At 46.8% G+C, this 20,601-nt stretch overlaps 1 protein-coding gene across 1 annotated transcript in view; it reads right to left on the reverse strand.

The window, feature by feature from the left end:
* Positions 1–5,365: 5,365 nt before the first annotated feature.
* The window catches only part of LOC132434758 (doublecortin domain-containing protein 2C-like), a 74,761-nt gene continuing 59,525 nt past the window's right edge, over positions 5,366–20,601 (reverse strand). The window contains 4 exon segments of the mRNA XM_060026342.1: positions 5,366–5,562; positions 7,677–7,739; positions 14,344–14,447; positions 16,880–17,005. Of these exon segments, the coding sequence (XP_059882325.1) occupies positions 5,479–5,562; positions 7,677–7,739; positions 14,344–14,447; positions 16,880–17,005 (377 nt within the window). The 3' untranslated portion in view covers positions 5,366–5,478.

Consider the following 20,601-nt stretch of genomic DNA (forward strand, 5'->3'; position numbering starts at 1 on the left):
TTTTAATGGTGGCATGAGATTAAATGGTCAAAACAGATGACACCCAAGAAGGGAAACTAGTAACGTTGCTCTGAAAGAATTCAATGCAAGCGCCTGATTCATAAGTCGGTTTTTTTGGTGTTTCGTTTTTTTTTTTTTTAATGTGAATGGCAGCTTTGTTCAACATGTTTAAATTTATTTCAAATGAATAAAATCAGCATTCCGAGTGTTAAATGTTAAAAATATCCTCAATATTGATTCATGGTGTTTGTTCAAATAAACTTCTATTATCAGCAAAGTCACGATCCCTTTAATATGCTACATAAAATAATAAAAGGAAAACAGTGTTGAAGAATATACACAGAAGTGAAATCAGATTCTAAACAGGAATTCCATGTTTTTACTTTTTTCTTGTCTGTATTTGCTAATAATTCTACATGAAAATGAATTGTTCATAGTTTGATAATGTATGTTTAATGTTAAAACATGAGATATAGAAGAAAATTCAACTTAAAAAATACAATTAATGCCAACTATATGTGCCTGATGCCAAGAAAAATGAAAATATAAATTCAAACTCCTGCTTCACAGGACCTGAAACCTCTGCTAGAAACCATGATGAGACTGGAGAATAACAGTAATAATAGTAGCTATAATTAACTCTCAACGCACTGTATATGTCACTTTACGACTTTATACTGACTTCACAAGTTAGAAATTATCCCAGTTTTCCAAATGAAGAAACTGAGGCTCAGGGAAGTGAAACTGCGTTCACGACACGGTTGACATGTGTCCAAAGTCTACACTCTTCATCCACTGTGTTTGGTAAAACATTCCCATTAAAAGAGCAAGTAACACCTACACCAAACAAATGATAAATTTTCCAGAGAATCACTGGACACTAAAAGCCAAGTGGATGTTACTTAAATTTACAGGGACATCACGGGGAACACACACTATGATCTTTCCAGCACAGGCTGGTCACTGAGAGTTCCTTCCAAAGGATGGAATGCCAGGTAAAATTGATTACACTGATTTCAACGAGAGTTAAGAGTGGGAACAACCCAGTGTCTACTTTCCAATTGGAAAACATGTACTTTCATTATTTAGCTTAAATATAAATAATATAAACATCGTTTTAAACATAGATATACTTTTCGAGAACTTTCAAATCCATTGTCTCAACTGATTCTTCCGAGGTAAGTAAACCTGTAAATGTGTAAAATAATTGTTGATTGAATGAATGAGGTGCAGAGGTAAAATTACTTAACAAAGGACACCTGCATATGAATAGAGGCACTAAAACTGGAATTTGTGCTCTTTTATGTGGCTGCATGCACATCTGCATGTTAGAAATATATTCACAAACAGAACTGTAGCTCACGTGTGTGCTCTCTCCCCAGACACTGTCAGGATTCTCCTACGATTCGTTATTTCTAATAACATAAATAAAAAGCATAGCATCGAGAATATTTTATCCATATTAGCTCTAATCCTGGAGCTAATATGGATAAAATATTGATTTGGTTATAAACTATCGAACAACAAACTTGCAGCAGAGGAAACTGAGGCTCTGAAACATTAAGGGGTTTTCCCAAGGTCACACAGGGTGAGTGACAGATGAGCGTACAGCTCTAGGCCCATCTGATGTCAAATCCCAAGTGGCTTCCATAGGCTGGTTTTGATTAGGTAACCTTCCCAAATATTACTATTTATGGCCCAAGTTTTTTTGTTTGTTTTGTTTTGTTTTATTTTTATGGGGTGGTGAGGAGTCTAAGTGAAATTAGGAATAAATAAATAAAATCTGATGCACTCAGACAAAAATCATTATGACCACTTAATCATTTAACAAGTAACAGAGAGATCTTGACTCTACCTAGGACACAGCTCCTAGAGTGCAACACCACAGAGCCAGACGCGCCTCCACCGGCCACGGGGGGCCAGCTGCCTAGCCAGAGCCCTGCCTTCCCAGGGGGCCATGAGCCTCGTGGCCACGGGGAGCCTGCCCTCCTCCGGTGCCCTCACCCTAGGGACACGTTCCATCCTGAGCCCCATGGCAGGGAGGGTGTGGGTTCCCTGACTTCCTGGACAGCCCAGGTGAGTGTCTCGGGTGCCTGATGGCAGATGACTTGGGGGGCAGTCACCTGATACAGGACCGTAAAGGAGTCTTCCCTGCCCTGTTTATTATCTGCCCTTACAGTGGATCCATCCACCTGCTTGAAGTGCCTTAGCGTCTCTTTTCCTCTGAGTCCGTTTTCTGCCTCTGGGGAACAGAGCGATGGTGTATGATGGAGATGATGTTCTACTTCTAAAAAGCACCTGACAAGGTTTTGGAATCCTCTGATTATCTTATAAGGTCTGTCTTCAGAAGAGGAAACAGAAAACTACAGAATCTGTTGATACCAACCTTCCTTTCATTATCTTCATAAAGCCTTTCATCTTCTTTTTCCTATTATTAAAAAAATATATAGTAATCAACTATCTGCAAGAAGGATATTGTCAAATAAATTCCCAACCTTCCCTATCTCCTCTCACCTTCCTGGTTGGGTCAAGTTCTTTCTTATTGTAAATAGCACTCAGGACTTGGGTCTCAAGCCTTGACCCCCATCCTTGCTGCCGTGTCTGCGGTCTCGTGCCTCCTCTTTCCCTTCCATTTCATCGAGCACTGCCCCTCTCCCCTTCTAAACTCTTTGTTTTCTATGTGCGTCTTGCTCCATATTTTTATACCAAATACAGCCTATTACATCGTCGGTTGCATCCTCGGTTGCAGCTTGATTTTTTTCAGCTGATATAATATTATGGAGCCCTGACCCTCAGTACACATGGGTCTACCTTACTGTTTATCCAGCTGCAGTGTTTTCCATTGTGTGGATGGAGCATATATTAATCAACCAACCCCAAAGGGTGAATATCTCATTTGTTTCCAGTTTTTGTTATTTATGAGTACATTTGTGGACTATTCCCAGCCATGGAAATGGTTAAAAAAATATGTGCAGATTTACTTTTAATAGAAAGAGCAAAATTCTCTTCCCAAAAGGCTGCACCAATGTACACTTTGGCCCTGTTGAGAAGCATCACTGCCTTCCTGCCTCTTCCCAGCGCTGGACATCGTCAATCCAAGTTTTAAAATAAACTCATTGTTTATATTTGCATTTCTTTAATTAGGAATAACATGGATATATTTTCTTACATCTTTTGGAGGTTTGTATTCTTCTCTGTGGATTCCCTATTTGTCTCATTTGCCTTTCTTTCATAGGGTTATATTGATGGCTTAGGGAGCGCTTTATAAATTAAGAAAATTTAATTTGTGTTGCAAACAGTTTCTTCCATACTTTGTCTTTTGACTTTATGGTATTTTCCAAAGAGAGTTTAACTTGCCTGTAGAGAAAGGTCGAGGCTTTGATTACTTCTTAAGACACGGTCTCTGGCGATTCACTGACTGTTCAGCTGCGGTTTTAGTCCTCTCTACCGGGAATCACTTCGCGGTCCTGGCTTTGCCACAAGCCCGCCTCTGGGCCAGAGTTCTTCACGCTGCCCCTGAAGCTGCCGGCACAACTACACGATAGTTGCCTCCTGTGCTCGAGGTGCCTGATCAGATTCAAGACCACATACCCCTGCGTGCCAGGCGATGTGAAAGGTGCTCAGAAGACAGTAGAATGAACTCTTCCTTCACGAAGCTTAATCCATCACAGGAAACAGCACAGAAGGAGGTAGAAAGTGCCGAGATAATCTCCCTCAAGCACCCAAAATATTAAAGTCAATCTCTCTCCCTCTTTGCTTCGTGAATACATAAAATTACCCATGAAAGTTTTATATGTGTAACCTTTTTGAAGGTAGGAAAAGCTAAAAACCGATTCAAATGTTGATAACCCAGATCTCAGAGTCAGATTAAAAGGCTTAGAGTCCCAGAGGCCGGACCACTCCTGCGCAAACCTGCCTGCAGACGGGAATCCCTGCCAGGCTTGGACAGCCCTAAACACATGGGCCGCAGAATCATCTTCACGGCCCTTTGGAAAGGGACTGAATCTTTTCAAAATTTTTACACATTGTTTTACAAACTTAGCAGGCAGCTTTAATTAAAAAGGGCTGCTTGCTCATAAACTGCCTTACAGTCAATGGATCTAAACAAATCAGGCACTAAAAGGACTGGAGAAATTGCAGTCTACCTCAATGCAGACAGTGTTCACCCAATTTAATTAAAAATGTGCGTCAGGAACGCAGTTTGAAATAGGTAAAGGGGAAAAGTACACATGTCATCTTTATAAGTTCACATAAAGTTTCAAATTAGTTAATTGATGTCGGTAACATTCCATTTTTTAAGAAGGAAAACATTATTAAAGTGTCAGATATCGGCAGAGTTGTCCTGACTGTGTAATTAACACATTTAAAGCGTTCTGAGAATGAAGGAATGTCACAGCACGGGTCCACTTTGGTGTTTGATTTTGATCTCACCCAATTCTGTGCCCGTGACATACATAATGACCAAATAAATGCACTTGTCTGAAATTCCCTGGGCCGGGGTGAGTGGGATCTGCTCCTAATACCTACATCTACATAGCGCCTTTGGTCGGAGGTTGTTTTAAATGCATAAATGACAGCAGAGTCGGGTCTGGAGGAGGGGAAACGGGGAAACAGTGCTTAATGCTCACAGAGGTTCTGTTTGGGAGATGAAAAAGTTTGGCTGTAGATTGTGGTGATGCTGTACAACACTGAAAAGGTACCTAATGTCCCTGAATGTAATGGCACTATTGAATTTTTTAAAGTACACTTAAAAACAGTCAAAATGGCAAATTTTATGCTGTATAGAGTTTACCATTAAAAAATCCTAACAAAATGAAACAGAAACCCTTGTGACCCAACATCATAAAATATGTATTTTTAAAGAATGTTCATAACAATATGCTGTCTTACAGCTTCGCAAGGTCATTACCATTTTACCCCAAGATCATATCCTTCAGTTTAAGCAACTTAGTCACAGGTAACGTGAAGCAAGTCCACAAAATTTATGAAGTACCTACTGCACATAAGACACTGTCCTAGACACCGTAAGGATGTATATCTGCCCCTTAAGGATTTCACCATCTGTCTGGGAGAGGTGGTCAAGCCAGAAGCCACATACCTGAGAAATCGATATATTCAATGTCATATAAATATCACAGAATCAATTTTTCAAGTGAACAGACAAATGAAATGCCAAATAAAACCACAGTTCACTGAGAGACACAGATCACTGTGGCCTATCGGCCAGGCAGTGTTAATTGAGTACTGTTTCTTTTTATTCGTATTACTAGCTACTGCCGTGCTTATACAATGCTTGCTCTCTTTCTGAGCCCATAAAGCATGGGCTAGATTTTGGGGCCGACGACCTTCAACCCCACGGGGTGTTTCACACCAGCGAAGTTTCTGTTCAGCTCCTGCTGAAGCAGAGACGGCGTCCTGTGGACCTGACAGAACTAAAACATCCTGGAGAGTCACACACCATGAAACCCGTCCTGAACGTCACAGAGCACCTGTCTTGGGAGGGGCAGACCAGGAAGCATGACGCAGGGGACGTCTCCTCTGAGGAATCAGATACGTGGTTCTCTGGGGAGGAAACACAAACTTTGGAATCGTTCAAAACTGGGTTCAAAGCCAAGCACCCTGCCTCCTAACTGCTGGTGCGGCAGATTCCCTCTCAGATCTCTCCACCTCACTGGTTTTGAGTCTATAAAGCGGGGATTGATACCACCTGGAAGACTGATATGTGGGTGAGCTGGGACGTGAGTGACAGGGGCCAGCACGTGCCCAGCCCACAGCAAAGGCTCCGTGAAGATGCGTCTGCTCGATCCAGCCCTTCTGCCTGACGTAAGTCATCCGTGTTTGGGCAAGAGAAGGAGGCCCAGTTGCTCCTTATCACCTTCCTTCCCCAAAAGCTTAGGTTCTTAACCCAGATATCTGCAAACGAGGCGCTTGGATTTGCCATTATTCCAATGATACTGCTGACATTTGATTCACGCTAAGAAGTTAAGTCTACTGACTGATGTCAGCTGCTAATGCACAAGATGCTCCCAGAGGCCCGAGGAGCTATATTTACAGAACAAGTCAGCAAAGCATAGATGATGAATGTCCACAGCCAGTGTGCACAGATACCCAAGGGACAGTAAAAACTCAGTGCAGGCAAAAGACACCAGTGCCATATGTCCATTAAAACGCGGCATTCGGCTACTCCATGCCTGAGTCATAACAGCACCCTTTCGTCCACGGCCCCGAAGCAAGCAGGTGACCTTTGGCCCCTGACACCCAGTGCCCCGGGACCACCGCCTTCCCACCCGCAGACACGGTCTTACACTCGTCAGCCGCCGTGAGCATCCTTTTGTCCCTCCACATTTGAAAGGCTTCCCTAACCATCCAGACACAGAGAGTGTACCTCTCCCTGAACACTTCCTCCTGGTCAGAAATATTTAAGACTATAAGGAAGGAAAGAGAATCGTTTGAAAGATTATTTCCTCTAACTGTCTGTTTCAGATCATAAACTCCTTTCATGTTGAAAAACCCGAACAAACTTCCTAAGGACCCACGTCCTTTCCCACAAACCCCCTTTCCAAGGTGGGCAAGACCCAGGAGCCGACTGGGCTCCCTCTTTTTAAACGCGGAGCCAGGATGCTGCGGGGCACGTCTCAGAGCAGGAGAGGCTCACTTGCAACGCCATCACATCCACAGATTTCTTCATAGTCTGTCATCAGAACAGATTCAATAGCCCAGATTTGTTACATGACCTCCTGCCTGGAGCCAAAAATCTAAAAGCAAGAAACCACCTTGAAAAGAAAATCCAGAGACAGAATTTTAAAAACAAGCTCCCAAAAGTCTGCTTCTTAGCTACATGAATTGTATATTTAAAGTAAATTTTGTCTTGAATGTTTTCACCACACACACACACACACACACACACACACACACACACACACACGGCTATGTTAATTAGCTTGATTACGGCGCTTATCTCACAATGGATACGCATATCAAATTGTGCACCTTAAAAATATACAAGTTTTAGTTGTGAAATATCCCTCGACTAAAGAATTTAAAGTAAATTTTGTTTTCCCAATACACATATTTTACACAGATTAGTCACGTAATCTCATCACGTACCATGGAAAGACATGCTTCCCGCGTTGACGGCACACGTAAAGCAACTGGACAAACACAAACCACACAGCGCGTTCTGCGCTAGCTCGTGCTGCCATCTATAGAGCGCGTGCTGCACGTGTGCGCAGCCCAGACGTGCCGTCTACACAACGCTGACTACCCACAAAACCAAGGTCCAAGGTATCCGGGACAACGGAGCCTCCCCACGCCTGCTGCCATGGTTCCCCTGTCCTTCCTTCCTCTCCTTCCTCCCCCTCTAAAAATATATCTTGAAAGATGTTGGAAAAAAGAGCTTTTCAGTCTGTGACTGGAAGTATAGTAAAAGGTGGCAAAGACTAGTGTAGAAGCCATGAAAACTACCGTAATTTCTGACACACAAGAGACCTGATGTGAGGTACAGCCTGCAGAAGAGGAACACTCTGGTCCAACCCTGTGCTGATTCGTATCCTGGAAAGACTTGTCTTTCTGACCCCTTCTCCATCAAACAAGAGCTCCACCCAACGTGTTAAAAGGATAAAAAGGCGCCTTAGCCTGAAGCCCTCAAGTACAAAATAAAAGTAGAATTAACTCACCTCGTTGCTTTCAAAATTAGGCATGTGACCGTGTGTCTCTTCTTTCACTATCTCGGCTGGTTTCTGGGGAGAAGATGCGCCACGTGTTAGATTTAGTCGCAGTCAACCTGTGTCAAAGTCCTTTAAAGAAGCAAAGAGCGCGTGAAGCCACGTGACTTTCTGACCATTTCTACAGGTAAAGCTGAAAGGTCACCAGTGTTTCCACAGTGGTTACTTCAAGTCCAAGGCTGCGTCTGCTCTGCATTTTTACCTGTGGCTCCTCCAACCAAGGGCCAGCCTGAAATGGAGCGGGACCTATAGGCTTTCCCCATCCGCGTCCTCCAGCTGCCTTGTCTGCAGGAAAACTCTAGCCAAAGAATAACTTTAACCAGAGAAGTGAGAAAATGCAAAGCAAAGGAAAACAAACAGGACAAAATAATAATAGTTTAGTCATTAGCAGAGTCGAGGACCTTTAGTCCCTCCTCAAGGGCTATAGATAATAATGTGAGCCATGTCCTGGGAGCCGTCTTGTAGACACTGAAAACCCCACCAGGTGGGAGAAGTGAACTCCACGATGACCAGACTGTAGCCATGACACAAGCTGCCACAATTCCGAGACTTGGCCTCAAAGAAATGGGAACAAACCGACCCTGGAACTGAAGACTAACTGTACTTAAAACAATCAAGATGATGCTGGTCAGAGCACCGATGACCAATTTCAAGATGACCGTCAGAGCCGACTGTGCTGTTCCCGCAGGAAGCCCCCTCCCTCCGCCTGTGAAAGCTCTTGCCCCCTGATGGTGAGCGGTGCGGGAATCGGCCTTTAGACACGAGCCCAGCCTCCCACCACCCACCCCCAGTTGCCGGCCTCCAGAATAAAGCAAACTTTCCTTTCCACCAACTTTGCCCTCAAGTATTGGCTTTCGAGCAGCAAACAGCCAGACGCCACTTTTGGTAACAAACCTGTTTAATAAAACTGTTGGAGAAAACTTTGAGACACTATAAATCCCTTTTGTGTAAAACAGAGAGAGTGGTCACTGCAGACGCCTCTGTACTTCTCGGCGCACCCCTGGGGACCTGAGCAGCACCCTCTTCCTCTGGGCCCGAGGGGCACCACCACGGCCTGGCTGGTCCCGCTGCCCCCGGCCGTGTGCGCACTCTCCCTGTGGATAATCTCCCGGTTGTCATGACTTGCTGGCAAAAGGCAGCAGGCTACCATACTTGGTGTCCTGGAACCTTTCTCCACACCGGGGGAACATCGTGTGGTCCTGGGGCCAAAATAAAGGTGCCCACGGGGGCTCCTTCCATTACGCGTCTGTGTCAGCGGGAACATGTGGGCTGGTGAAGGACCCCCCCGTTCATCAGTCACCCAGGAGACTCCGAGTCCTGCTGTTTCCTCGACCTCAGAGTCAAAGAAGGCACGTGGCCAAGTCCACACTGGCTCTTAATGCCTCTGCCTGGAAGTGTCACCCGTCATCGGTGACGGCAGGTCGCGTAGCTACACCTGAGCTAAAGTGGGTGGAGAAGCCAGCTCTTACTGAGTGACCAGAACTGATGTTAGCGACAGGCCCCAAGGACCCGACGGCTCCTGCCCGCTGACCCCTGAACGTGCAGCGCTGAGCTCTGCGGCTGTGTAGACAAGTGTGCTCAATACAGTCGATCCCATTAGCCCAGACCTCAGTCACCCAAATCTTCTGAGAACTCAGACCCTGACTACAGGAGCGTTCTCTCTATGGCCTACACAGAGAAGGAGCCGTGACGAAGAAAGCTCGCTGGGGCTGATGAAACTGCACTTCAAGAGAAGTCCAAAGCACACTCTTTCACAGAATAATTGATGTGATGCGGATCGCTGACTCGTTCACAGATTCAGCAATACGTAGTAAAGACTTTTCTCACTATGTGCAAAAGTCTCAGGGAAGGAAACGGTCTCTCTCTCCTTCTTGTGGATGTTCACGCGTCTCCATGTACCGCCCGGAGCCTAAGTAATGTCTTAAGGAAACAAGCCCGAGGCCGAAAGTCAACGTGCTGCGGAAGGCAGCAGAGTCCTGGGAAGACGAGCCCTCAGTGACCCCACAAGCTGCTGAGCTGCAACTCTGGAACCTTTGCGGCTTTTGCCAGGAGCCTCTAGACCTCTAGTACATGCGTGGTGAGTGTCTCCTATTGTTTAAGCCACTTCTCCTTAGGTTTTCTGTTCTTTACAGCTAAAGGCATCCTAATAGTGCTAATTACACTTTTTAATTTATTCATTAATGTGGGAACCCCAAGGACAGATATGAGCTTAGTCTGAGCCACTCTGCAGCTGAAAGTAACAAAGCTTTAAAGCTGCGTTATGTTTTTTCTAATTAAACAATTCAGAGATTACACAAATTCAGACGGACCTTCTCCTAATTAGTCCACATTATTTTGGTTTTACTGCAGTTAGTGTCTTATTCTTAGCTTATCTCTGGAGTGAAGCGAACTACGGCAAGTGCAGTGGAGGGTGACCACTCTGGTAGCTGCTGGAGAATCTAAGGAAAAGCCCTCTCTCTTCCTGCTGGACTCTCTGGGACTCCCTGAAAATCAGTGAATTTCAGCAGAGGTCAGACCTGGACTCAGCCCACTGTGATTTCAATCAAGCCTTCTCATGCATCAACTGCAGACCTGGGGTTTATACACCTGCTTATTGCCTGATGCAAAATGATATCGTAGAGCTACTCTGCTAAAATAGAGCTGAGCATGTGCGGAGAGATGCGGAACTATTTCCCCCAAAAAGGAATCAAAGGTCAGGGTCCTGGCTAAACAGAGACTGCAATTCTGGGCATTTTTCTCCTTTTAAAGTACTTATAAAAATAAATATAGGGGGCTTCCCTGGTGGTGCAGTGGTTAAGAATCCGCCTGCCAATGCAGGGGACACGGGTTCGAGCCCTGGTCCGGGAAGATCCCACGTGCCGTGGAGCAACTAAGCCCGCGCGCCACAACTACTGAAGCCTGCGCGCCTAGAGCCCGTGCTCCGCAACAAGAGAAGCCACTGCAATGAGAAGCCTGCGCACCGCAACGAAGAGCAGCCCCCGCTCGGCGCAACTAGAGAAAGCCCGCATACAACAATGGAGACCCAACACAGCCAAAAAGAAATTAATTAATTAATTTTAAAATATTAAATAAATAAATATAATCTTAAATCTGGCAGAAGATATTACTTTGTGACAAATGTAGTCCTTAAATCAGACAGAACTTCAACATCAATGTCTTAATATCTGGATGTCACTTTTGTGCATATTACAAGTGCTAACAATCATTTCCTTAACATTGAGGTATAATAACTCAGGACTTTAAAATAGAAGCTGGTGTAAGAAGTCAGCACTCTGGGAGAATCGAGGCTGATGAAGCAGACAGCTAACTCAATCACCCTTGTCCTCCACTCAAGCTCGGATAAACAAAGGTTGGAGGGGGCGGTGGACGGCAAGAGGATACATCAACCGCTACTAAAGCCAATGAGAAACGAGGCACTGAAAGGAAATTATAATTTCTTAAAAGTGAAAACTCAAAAGGGGACAGTGCAGCACAGAAGAGGAAAAAGGTGACTAACGCCCATGGACCATAGTCCCTGCCACCATGGTTGACCATCAGTAAAACGCTTTCTAATGTCTTGCCACAGCCAGAGTCCCAATCCCTAGCATTCTCTCCCTTTCACTTTCATTATATTTTCCACAGCTTAGCCTTTCGTCCTGTTCAGGAACCACTTGGTTCAGGACAAACAGAGTTCAGTGGCTTGAGTTTCACCATTCTTGATACAGGCACTGAAATCACTCCATTAACTCAGAGCACAGCTTCTCTCACCCGGCACCTCGATCCTGATTCTCTCATGAGCCAAAGATGGATGTCAACAGAATTCTACAAGGGTCTCAATGTCAAGTTTGTTCTCCAGAATAAGCTTTTACGACCAGAGGCCCTGGAATGTAAGCACGCACCTTCCAACATATGCAGGAAAATGAGCGACTCTTTGAAATCAACTGCAAAGGTGTCAGGTGGTGGAAAACCAAGTGGCTGACGTAGGAGGACAGAAAAAGTGACACGTCTGGTTGGAAGCATGTATCGCTCTGTGGGTAAATTAAAGAGAAAACGATCGGGAGGCAGAGCCAGAAGAGTGGGAACATCTTAGGAATCAGAGCGCAGGTCTAAAGGCAGCATTAACAGCCCTCCTGGACTGTCAGGAAGACCAACACTCTAAACAGCTGATGACTTCTCCTTACCACTGAGCACCCGACACCCCTGCCCCGCGCTCCAACGCAGCTGCCCTGCCCTCTCTGCACAGCTCCAAGGAGTTCCTGACCGACTCAGAAGTCCTGGGGGGTAAGCTTCTAGGCACTGGAGTGAAGGAAAGGTTAAGAGGCCACAGTCAGCCTCGCTCACCATCACGAAAAAAGCGGATGTTACACGACGGCACCCGGCAAGAACAAGGGACAGCCCGCCTTCCACACTCACCCGAACCTCAACTTCAACCTTCACTCAGCAGCGGGAGTGCGGTGTCGCAGGCCGATGCTGCTGCAGGACGGTCTGAGTGGCCTCAATCCTGACCTGCGACCCTGTTATTCACAGGTGTCATCAGCTACCAACAGGCTGAACAAACCACACCTGCCCCCTTGGACCCGGAGGGGTCCTCATTCTTGAGGCTCCCTTCGTCCATCTCAGTTCGACTCCAAATTCATAAATTGACTAGTTGGGATGTCATATTTTGTAACATTGTATCCTTCCGGCAACACAGAAGTGGAGAAAGCACAATGCTACAGCCACCAGCCATTCAGGGAATGATGAGACGCCCACAGCTTAAAGCGAGTCACTCAAAAGCATGAGAAAAGCGCTCCAGGTTATGATAAAAGGCACCACCATAATCAAATCGTTTAATATAAAGGCCAACCGTTCTTCATTATGAACCAGAAAGTCCTAAGGGCATGAAAACAAGTACCCTCCCCTCCTTCACAAGGAGACCAGTGGCTCCAAGAGCTTAGCACCAGAACACAAATGAAGGCCAACGCCCCTCGGGCGGTTCTCCAGGTGCGCAGCCCCTGTCGTGTGGTGTGGACACCGCTTTCCCCCATCAGACCACACACCAGTCTGGGGAAATCCATCTCACTCCACAGCCTCGAACGCAATGGAACTCAAATATGCGAGCAACGGAAATCTACGTTTACTGTTCCCAAACAGTATGGAAACACTATTTGACACACTAGGACTTTACCTCCATTTAAAACTGTGCCAAACACTCTCAGCGTACAGCCCAGAAAACACACAATAATGGATCAATAACAATAATTCATGTTGGAGGTGGAAGTGTGGATGATAAATTCGGTATAAAAAAGTAACTGCCTAACATGTCTTAATATTATTACTATAAAATTCTTAAGTATGCAATAAAAATATTTAAACTGTTAGTTTGGGTTTTAAGAGAAGACCAAATCTTTAGGTCATTTTTTGGTCATGTCGAGGAAAAGAATAATATTACTAGTAATTTAGGGAATACAACAGGACATATGAGAAAAGTGTTCAACATGTCAAGAGGAAGTGGAAGGCTACTGCTACATTAAGACAGAGTTATGACATTTTAAAAATATATCACAGGGAAAAAATTGCAGAAGTTAACAATAAACGACAAGGTTAAAAGTGATTAGTACTGAAAGCGGAGCAGGAAAGCTCACTGGTTCCTGTGATTCGGGGCAAGCGCAGGGCTGGGACCCACTTTATTTAAGAGGAACAAAAATGGGACTCAAATGCTAATACTGACCTTATACAGAATATAAATTATTTTCTCAAAAGCCTATAATTGGAAATGGACCTTTAATGCCTCCAGGTAGATACCAGAGGCAAAGTCATGCGTTTCGGCACAGACTCCCCTTTGAGGCCCGGGATTGGGGCCCGGAGGCCCTGGAGACCTGCTGGGTGCACTGGTGGGGGGGGAGCAGAACCAGCTGGAACCCAGGCCTCCGACTCGGGCCTGGGGCCCTTTGCTTCTGCTCCTGTCCAGGCACCAGGCCTCAAAGTGAGCCCCTCTCCCCATCACCTCTCCCCTCCAGTCGTCCTGTCCCACGCAGGACTCCACCTCTCTCCTCCATGAGGCCAGGAGGAGGGACACAGAGAGAGAGGGTCCACGGTGCGCCAGGCCCTGGACTGGGCACTAACACTTCACTTGGTGCCCAGGCTGACCTGCACGGTGACATCATCTCCGCCACATGCACAAGGAGACTGAGGCCTGAGGTCGGGAAGCTAGGAAGGGGCAGAGGCATGATTCCCGACCACATGGTCTGATTATACCATCATCCCACCCTTCCACCGATGATTCCTAAGAGCCTTCTATGTGCCGAGACCTCTGCTAGGAACAGGGGCTACACAAGTGAGCAGCGCAGACCATGGCCTTCTTGTGGAGCTTACAGCTTAGCGCGGAAAAGGGACAGTAACCAAATAAGGCTGAAGTGCTGTCACGAACTGTGACGTGTGCTAAGAAGGGTCCTGGTAGCGGAAGAGCCTTGGGGGAAAGATGGGCAGACAAGAAAATGCACGGCATAGGATCTAAAAGATGAGCAGTAGCTAACTGCAGGGGACAAAGAACATTCTAGAGGCCAGGGAGAGCTCTGGGGAGGGGCTGGGGATGAGATGCAGGCTGGGCTGACGGAGCGGCAGTAAGAAGGAGTGGGCACAGTCCTGCGGTGCCCGCCACCCACCTGGCCACAGGCACCTCCACATGCACGTCCGGGGCCCCCGTAACTTCTGGTGCTCCTTGGGTTTCCTTGTTAGGAGTCTGGGCTTCATACACGTCACCATCTGGAGAAAAATAACACAGGCAGGGTTTTCAAACCGATGTTCGTTATACCTTTTCTGAGCCAAACCAGAGTTACAACTCAGCATCCTCGGAGCTTCCTGCGTCACTGTCAGGCGGCCTGGCCGAGGGACCCTGGGACCCACACGTCCCCTCCCCTGCATTTCCCGACCACCCTTGACGTTGCTTCATTCGAGGTGCTGGGTTCAGTGGCCCTCAACACCTGCACTGTCTCCACAAAGGTCCCAGACCCCAGGGGTCACCGTCATCCCTGTGTCCCAACCCCAGGGGACTCAGGCCAGAGACAAAATACAGTGAATGTTTGACAAGTGTGCGCTCGGTTCATTCAGTTAGAAATAAACGCAAAGCAACCACAAGACACCAACATCAGATTTTAAGGACACACAGATGCGTTACTTCAAAATATATTCAAGAACCGGGCTTTAACCACACAGGGGTTGAATCCGTACACTGTAAGCCACTCAACTTGGCTGACAGACAAAATCATCTAATTAGCACGACAACTGGATGTATCAATAGTAAATGCTTATAAAATCCCAAGGTTCCTGAAAAGTTTATCCTCACCCCGATCAGAAGCAACAGGTGACAGCAGAGGAAAAAGAAGTGGGCTAGCCAGTTCCTTCAACATCCAAAAGGAGACAGATGTGATCGCAGCCCATCCCATTCCTCAGTCAAGAGTCCTGGACCTCCCCACCCCTCACAGGGTCCATTCTGGCCGTTCCTGGCCCCGGTTCTGGAAGAACCATCCCCCGAGCCCTGGGCTGGAGGATAAGGGATGGAAGAGGAGAGGAGAGGGCGGGCACCCACTGTGTCCCAGGGGCTCCTCTACCTATGCCTTTGATATTAATACTCATGGCAATCCTCAGACACACCTACGACATCCGTTTTCAGGTAAGGAATGTGCCCAGGTCACAGGCTCACGAGGGCCACAGCTGGAATCTGAGTCCCAGCAGGCCACGCTCTCCCCGGCAGCCCAGGCCACTCCTGGAGGGTATGTTTTCCCAAGAAAGACATTTTACTCGGTGATTAAATTTTCTATTACTGTTAATATCTTACAGAATTTCAGGTAGTATAGTTTCAGTAGGCTCCGTGATGAGCCCCGCGAGGGTGGAGTAGAACAGCGTGGCCTCTGTGCTCACGCATCTGCCTCGCCTGCCAGGACATGAGCTCCGAGGATGAAAGGAACATGCCTGAACACCTGCGTGTCCGGACCAGCGCCTGGTGCACAGCAGGATGACGCATCTGTCATGGGATGGGCAGAGCCAGGAGAGGGGGAGAAGCCAGAGAAAAGCGTTAGGGAAACGCCCCACTCTGTAGCCTGAAGCAAACACAGGAAGCTAAGAAACGGGGAGCAAAGAGAAGAAAACCTGAGTCGTTCTGTGTGGTACTGAGAGCCGAGGGAGAAGACAGCTTAAGAGAAATGACTTGCAAACTTGTCAATGCTGCGGAGAAGGCAAGGGAAGCCCTCCTTCCCGCCATCTCCCTCTCTTCTCCACAACCAACCAGGGGACTTAAGTCTTGTAGGTATCCATCACACCTGCAGATGACACAGTCACAGAAAGCACCTCCTTCAGAGCCTGGCCCCCAGTCAGAGCTCATAATAGTAGGAACAGTAGCACTAACTGTAGTAGTAACAGTAGTACTGATAATGGTAGTAACAGTAATACTACTGGTAGTAGCAGTAGTAGTAAGAATAGGAGTAGGACTGAAAGGAGTGTATTTTAAATTATTTCGTTTTAAAATCACTTCTGAAGTTCAATCTTTTAAATGTCTCTCATACTCAAAAAGTAAACCCAAACAGTGGGTTCTGATGGTTTTTATGTTCATGTTTCCCTCAAAAGGTTGATATGTTTGTTGGTTGTTTTCAGTGTCATTGGTCCTTAAAGGACAATATGCCTTCCCAGAGGTCCACAGAGATGATAGAATTACTTTTTTTTTTTTTTTTTTTTTTTTGCGGTACGCAGGCCTCTCACTGCTGTGGCCTCTCCCGTTGCGGAGCACAGGCTCCGGACGCGCAGGCTCAGCAGCCATGGCTCACAGGCCCAGCCGCTCCGCGGCATATGGGATCTTCCCTGACCGGGGCACGAACCCGTGTCCCCTGCATCGGCAGGCGGACTCTCAACCACTGCGCCACCAGGGAAGCCCCCAGAATTACTTTTAAATCCTGCGTTTATCTTGGAGGGCTTCCTAGTAGGAGAATCCCATCGCCCTCAGCCCTGAAATTTTACTTTTCTACTCCCCCTACCATGGCCCTACATGCCGAACAATTTATTAACAAGTCAGACAGTCACGAGTCGGGTTTTTAAATCAGATTGTTACAAGTCATATCTTTGCAGGATGAAATTGGTCTGGAAAAGCAGATTCGTGACCCGGCAGCATTTCGAATTGCCGACAGCGACACAGAACTTCACATTACCTGCCCCGCTGTGGATTAAAGGTTCTGCCTTTGGTTTCTTCTTTCCTTCTTTGGCGTAAAAAATAGAATCCAGTGCTTTGGGTGGAACGCTGTCGTATTTATGAGTTTCTTTCACCTTGGGATCCTCTTAAGGTACAAACAAAGAATAAAGAGCGTGTTGGGACGGAGGCGTACAGTGAGTCTAATCGGTTATTTTGAGAAGGCCCAGGGAAAGCACACGCTCCTCGAGTGAACAGTGGGATGGGACCCAGGTGCCTCCAAGAGGCCCCCCTTCTCGCACCATCTGGACCAGGCTGTCGCCTCCATTTCTCTTCTGTAAAGTGGCAAAAATACTCCCCTCCCTCCTCCCAGGGGGCAGCAGCTCACCAGGAAGGGAAGCTATTCTCTTCCCAAATGAAGGTGGCCGCGTGGTGCCTGAGAAAGGAGGGTCTGCATTAGAAGGGGGACAGGCAGGTCTGCAGAGGTCGCTGGGGCTTTAGAGATACTCCTTACAGCCTAATAAAAATCGCTTCCATAACAACCACCAAACTATCACTGCTGGAACCACAGAGCAGGATGGAGCGTCTCTGATTAAAAAACTGATGCATGGCAGGTGTGTTTGGGTTACACCTGAGGGGAACTTAGATTTCTAAAGAAATCTATAAACTATAATAACAAAGCATAACTAGATCACAGTGTAAGATGAACTAATTCTTAGCACCATCCCAATTCTATTCCAATTCTATCCCAGATATATCCCATCTTTATATACAAGCCATCTTTTTTAGTTCTCCCTTTTTCCATCTTTACTGAAGTATTTGGAAATGAATACAGGCAAAACTATATAAATAGATATTTCTTGTGAGCTCTCTGTGTCACTTAAGAAAATGTCAAACTAAAAACACCTACCTTGTGCCATTTATATATGGCATTATAGTGTATTATGCAAACTACTAGGGGTTTTTTTTCCTTGTGGAAATTAAAGTGTGAAAATAGTCCTTCAACCACATATATAGGAGCCGAGCAAAATCTTTCTACCTATTTTAGGAGGCTTTCCTGCAAGTTGAAATCATGCTCGTGAACATAGGAAACAAGATCTTTGCAGGACTGGTTTTAGAAACAGAAGATGATATATGGTGCTCGTGCCTTAGAGGCAGCTGGGGGCTGGGATTCGGGAAACCTACTAGATTCTTCTCGGTGTTACTCACATCTCCTTGTCACAAGCATTTTCCGTATCTTTGGCCTCTAAGATAAAGAGGCCATATATTTATTTTATTATCCCTGAAACAGCACTCAGAGGACAGTGACAAGGAAATATTACCCAGCCTCGTTACGAGGACACAAAAGCAGCGAGGATGCTGTGCAGAGAGCACAGAGCAAACCACACCCATCGCGGTTTGACCACCCCAGGAGCTGTGGAAACAAGAACTCCCGGGGGAGCAGGACGGCAGGTGAAGGCGGGCGTCGCGTCATTAAGCCAGTTTTATTGTTTAAGCTCATACTTTGCCTAACAAGCACATGAAGGGAATGCAAGATTCTAAAACACCTCATTCCTGTGAAATCCAGGGAAATCAGAGTGGCATGGGTTTGGCCTCTTGTCAAGCGTTGGCTCAAACCTCTCCTTCTCGGCGAGAGCCACCCTGACGGCTCCCTCCCTATTTCCCCCCATTTTAAATGTCTCTGAATTAACAAAGAAGGTACCATCCTTCAAGAGTTAGACCTGGCAGGATGCACTAACTCACTGGTTCCCTGGGACACTTTGCAGCAGTTCTCTCTCCCGCCAGTGCTCTGTCCCCCTTTCACAACGGGGCACTTCCCTACCACGGACCTCAGCAATCCATCAGACAAGAGGAATCGTATGCCGACAGGACAACAAAAAAAATATGGAAGCATAAAATACCTTGGACTCCCCTTCTTAAAAAAAAAAAAAGTTCCCTTCCTTACCCTTCTCCATATTTTCCCCAGCACTTAACTCAATCTACAGATAATTTATTTATACGTTCATTGTTCACCTGTCTCCATGAGGCATTAGACTCTCCATGAGGGCAGGGGTTATGTGTGTGTGTCTGCTTTTCTCATCATGGATCCCAGAGCCTGGGACAGTGCCTGGCACACAGTAGGCACTCAGTAAGTACCTGCTGAATGCATAAGTGAACAGGGCTGCTGTGAATCTGATCACGCCCACCTTTCAAACACTTCAGGGAGTGGTCCCAACTTTATGAGGATGTTCCAAAGCCCTTCAAGCTCTAAGCCTACCTGCCTGCATAGCCCACTCCTCACACCCTTTCACCGCAGGCTTTGCACACCCCACGCCTTCCTACAGAGCTCAGCTGCACCTGGAACTCCCCCCCCCCACCGCCCTGCCTCCTGACCTAAGACTCATCCTTCAAATCCCCGTCCACGCCTGACCTCCAGGGCCCCCCTGCCGGGTCCCGTAACACCTCCACACGCAGTTCCAGGACCCAGGCCCACCGTCCGCACATTCCTGGCCCTAAAAGAACAGCAGGCTCTCGATATGTACGTGTGTTCAATTAAGTGATTGTAACAGTGGCTCAGTAAATGTCTGCCGATTCAATGCTCTGAGCAGGAAGATGCAGACAGAGGAGGAGAAGAACAGTTGAAAATCTGGCATTCTCCAGACAAGGAAAGGTGAGGGGCTGCTAGGAGTGGCTTCCATTCATGTTTGTATTAAACACGTATCTTCTCTAAACTACTTAGGAGGAAGTTGCGTGAATCACACACATTTACGGCTAAGTCCCTTAGACTGAGTACTGAGGACACATGATCTATTTACACTGTCGGGTGGTTTCCTGACAACAGAGACAGACGCCCCTGCAGAACCACAGGACGGTCACCCCATTCAAGAAGTCGGCCTTGACGCAGGCTTTCTAGCTAATCCGCCATCCATACTCCATCTGGTCTCCATGCAACGACATCCTTTGTGGACCTTCCCTCGAGCACAGTCTAGTCCAGGGTCACACACCGTGTCTAGGCGTCGTGTCCCCTTCGTCCCCTTTTACCTGGACCCAGTCCTCAGACTTCCTTCGTCTTACGTGACACTTAATTTTTGAAGAACACAGGCCTGTTTTCTTTTGTTTTATAGGAAGAATCTGAGGTTGGCTTGGTGTTTCTGCATAATTAGGTGAAGGCTACGTGTCCCTGACTGGATCCTACACACTCGTGTCCCATCTCAGGTGTCACAGCCGGATCCCAGGACAACTGTCTGCCTGGTTGGGGACGGGGACCACCAGCCTCTCCTCGTCCGTCCAGCCAAGGCCACCGGCAGGACCAGCAAACTGACAGCTCTGAGCAAACTCCCTGCACTGCCCTTTCATTCCTGCATGAATCTTGACCTGCTCACCTTTGAAACCAGCTGTAAATGTCTCACATTTAAGTAGATGATCTTACTTATTTAAACAGAGCAAACTGTAATATAAGTTGGAAAAAGTATAGAAAGAAAACAAAATATTTACACCAATTCCACTTGAAAACGTGTAAATAAACTCCTGAGAAATACATCAAGACCCTACAAAGTGTAAGACTAGACCCACATACCTCGCAAGTGTGACCACCCACACCTAGCAGAGTGGACGAGACACACAGGACCTGAAGTGTATGCAGGCCCACGCCCAGTGCGTCCCCAGCACAGGTGTGACGGGAACTGGAAAGGGACGTAAGAGCTTGGGTGGAGCTTGGATCCTGGACTTGGCGGTGGGGAAGAAGCAGCCTTGCCCAAAGGCCCG

Source organism: Delphinus delphis, chromosome 12 (assembly GCF_949987515.2).
Source record: "Delphinus delphis chromosome 12, mDelDel1.2, whole genome shotgun sequence".
Classification (NCBI taxonomy): Eukaryota; Metazoa; Chordata; class Mammalia; order Artiodactyla; family Delphinidae; genus Delphinus; species Delphinus delphis.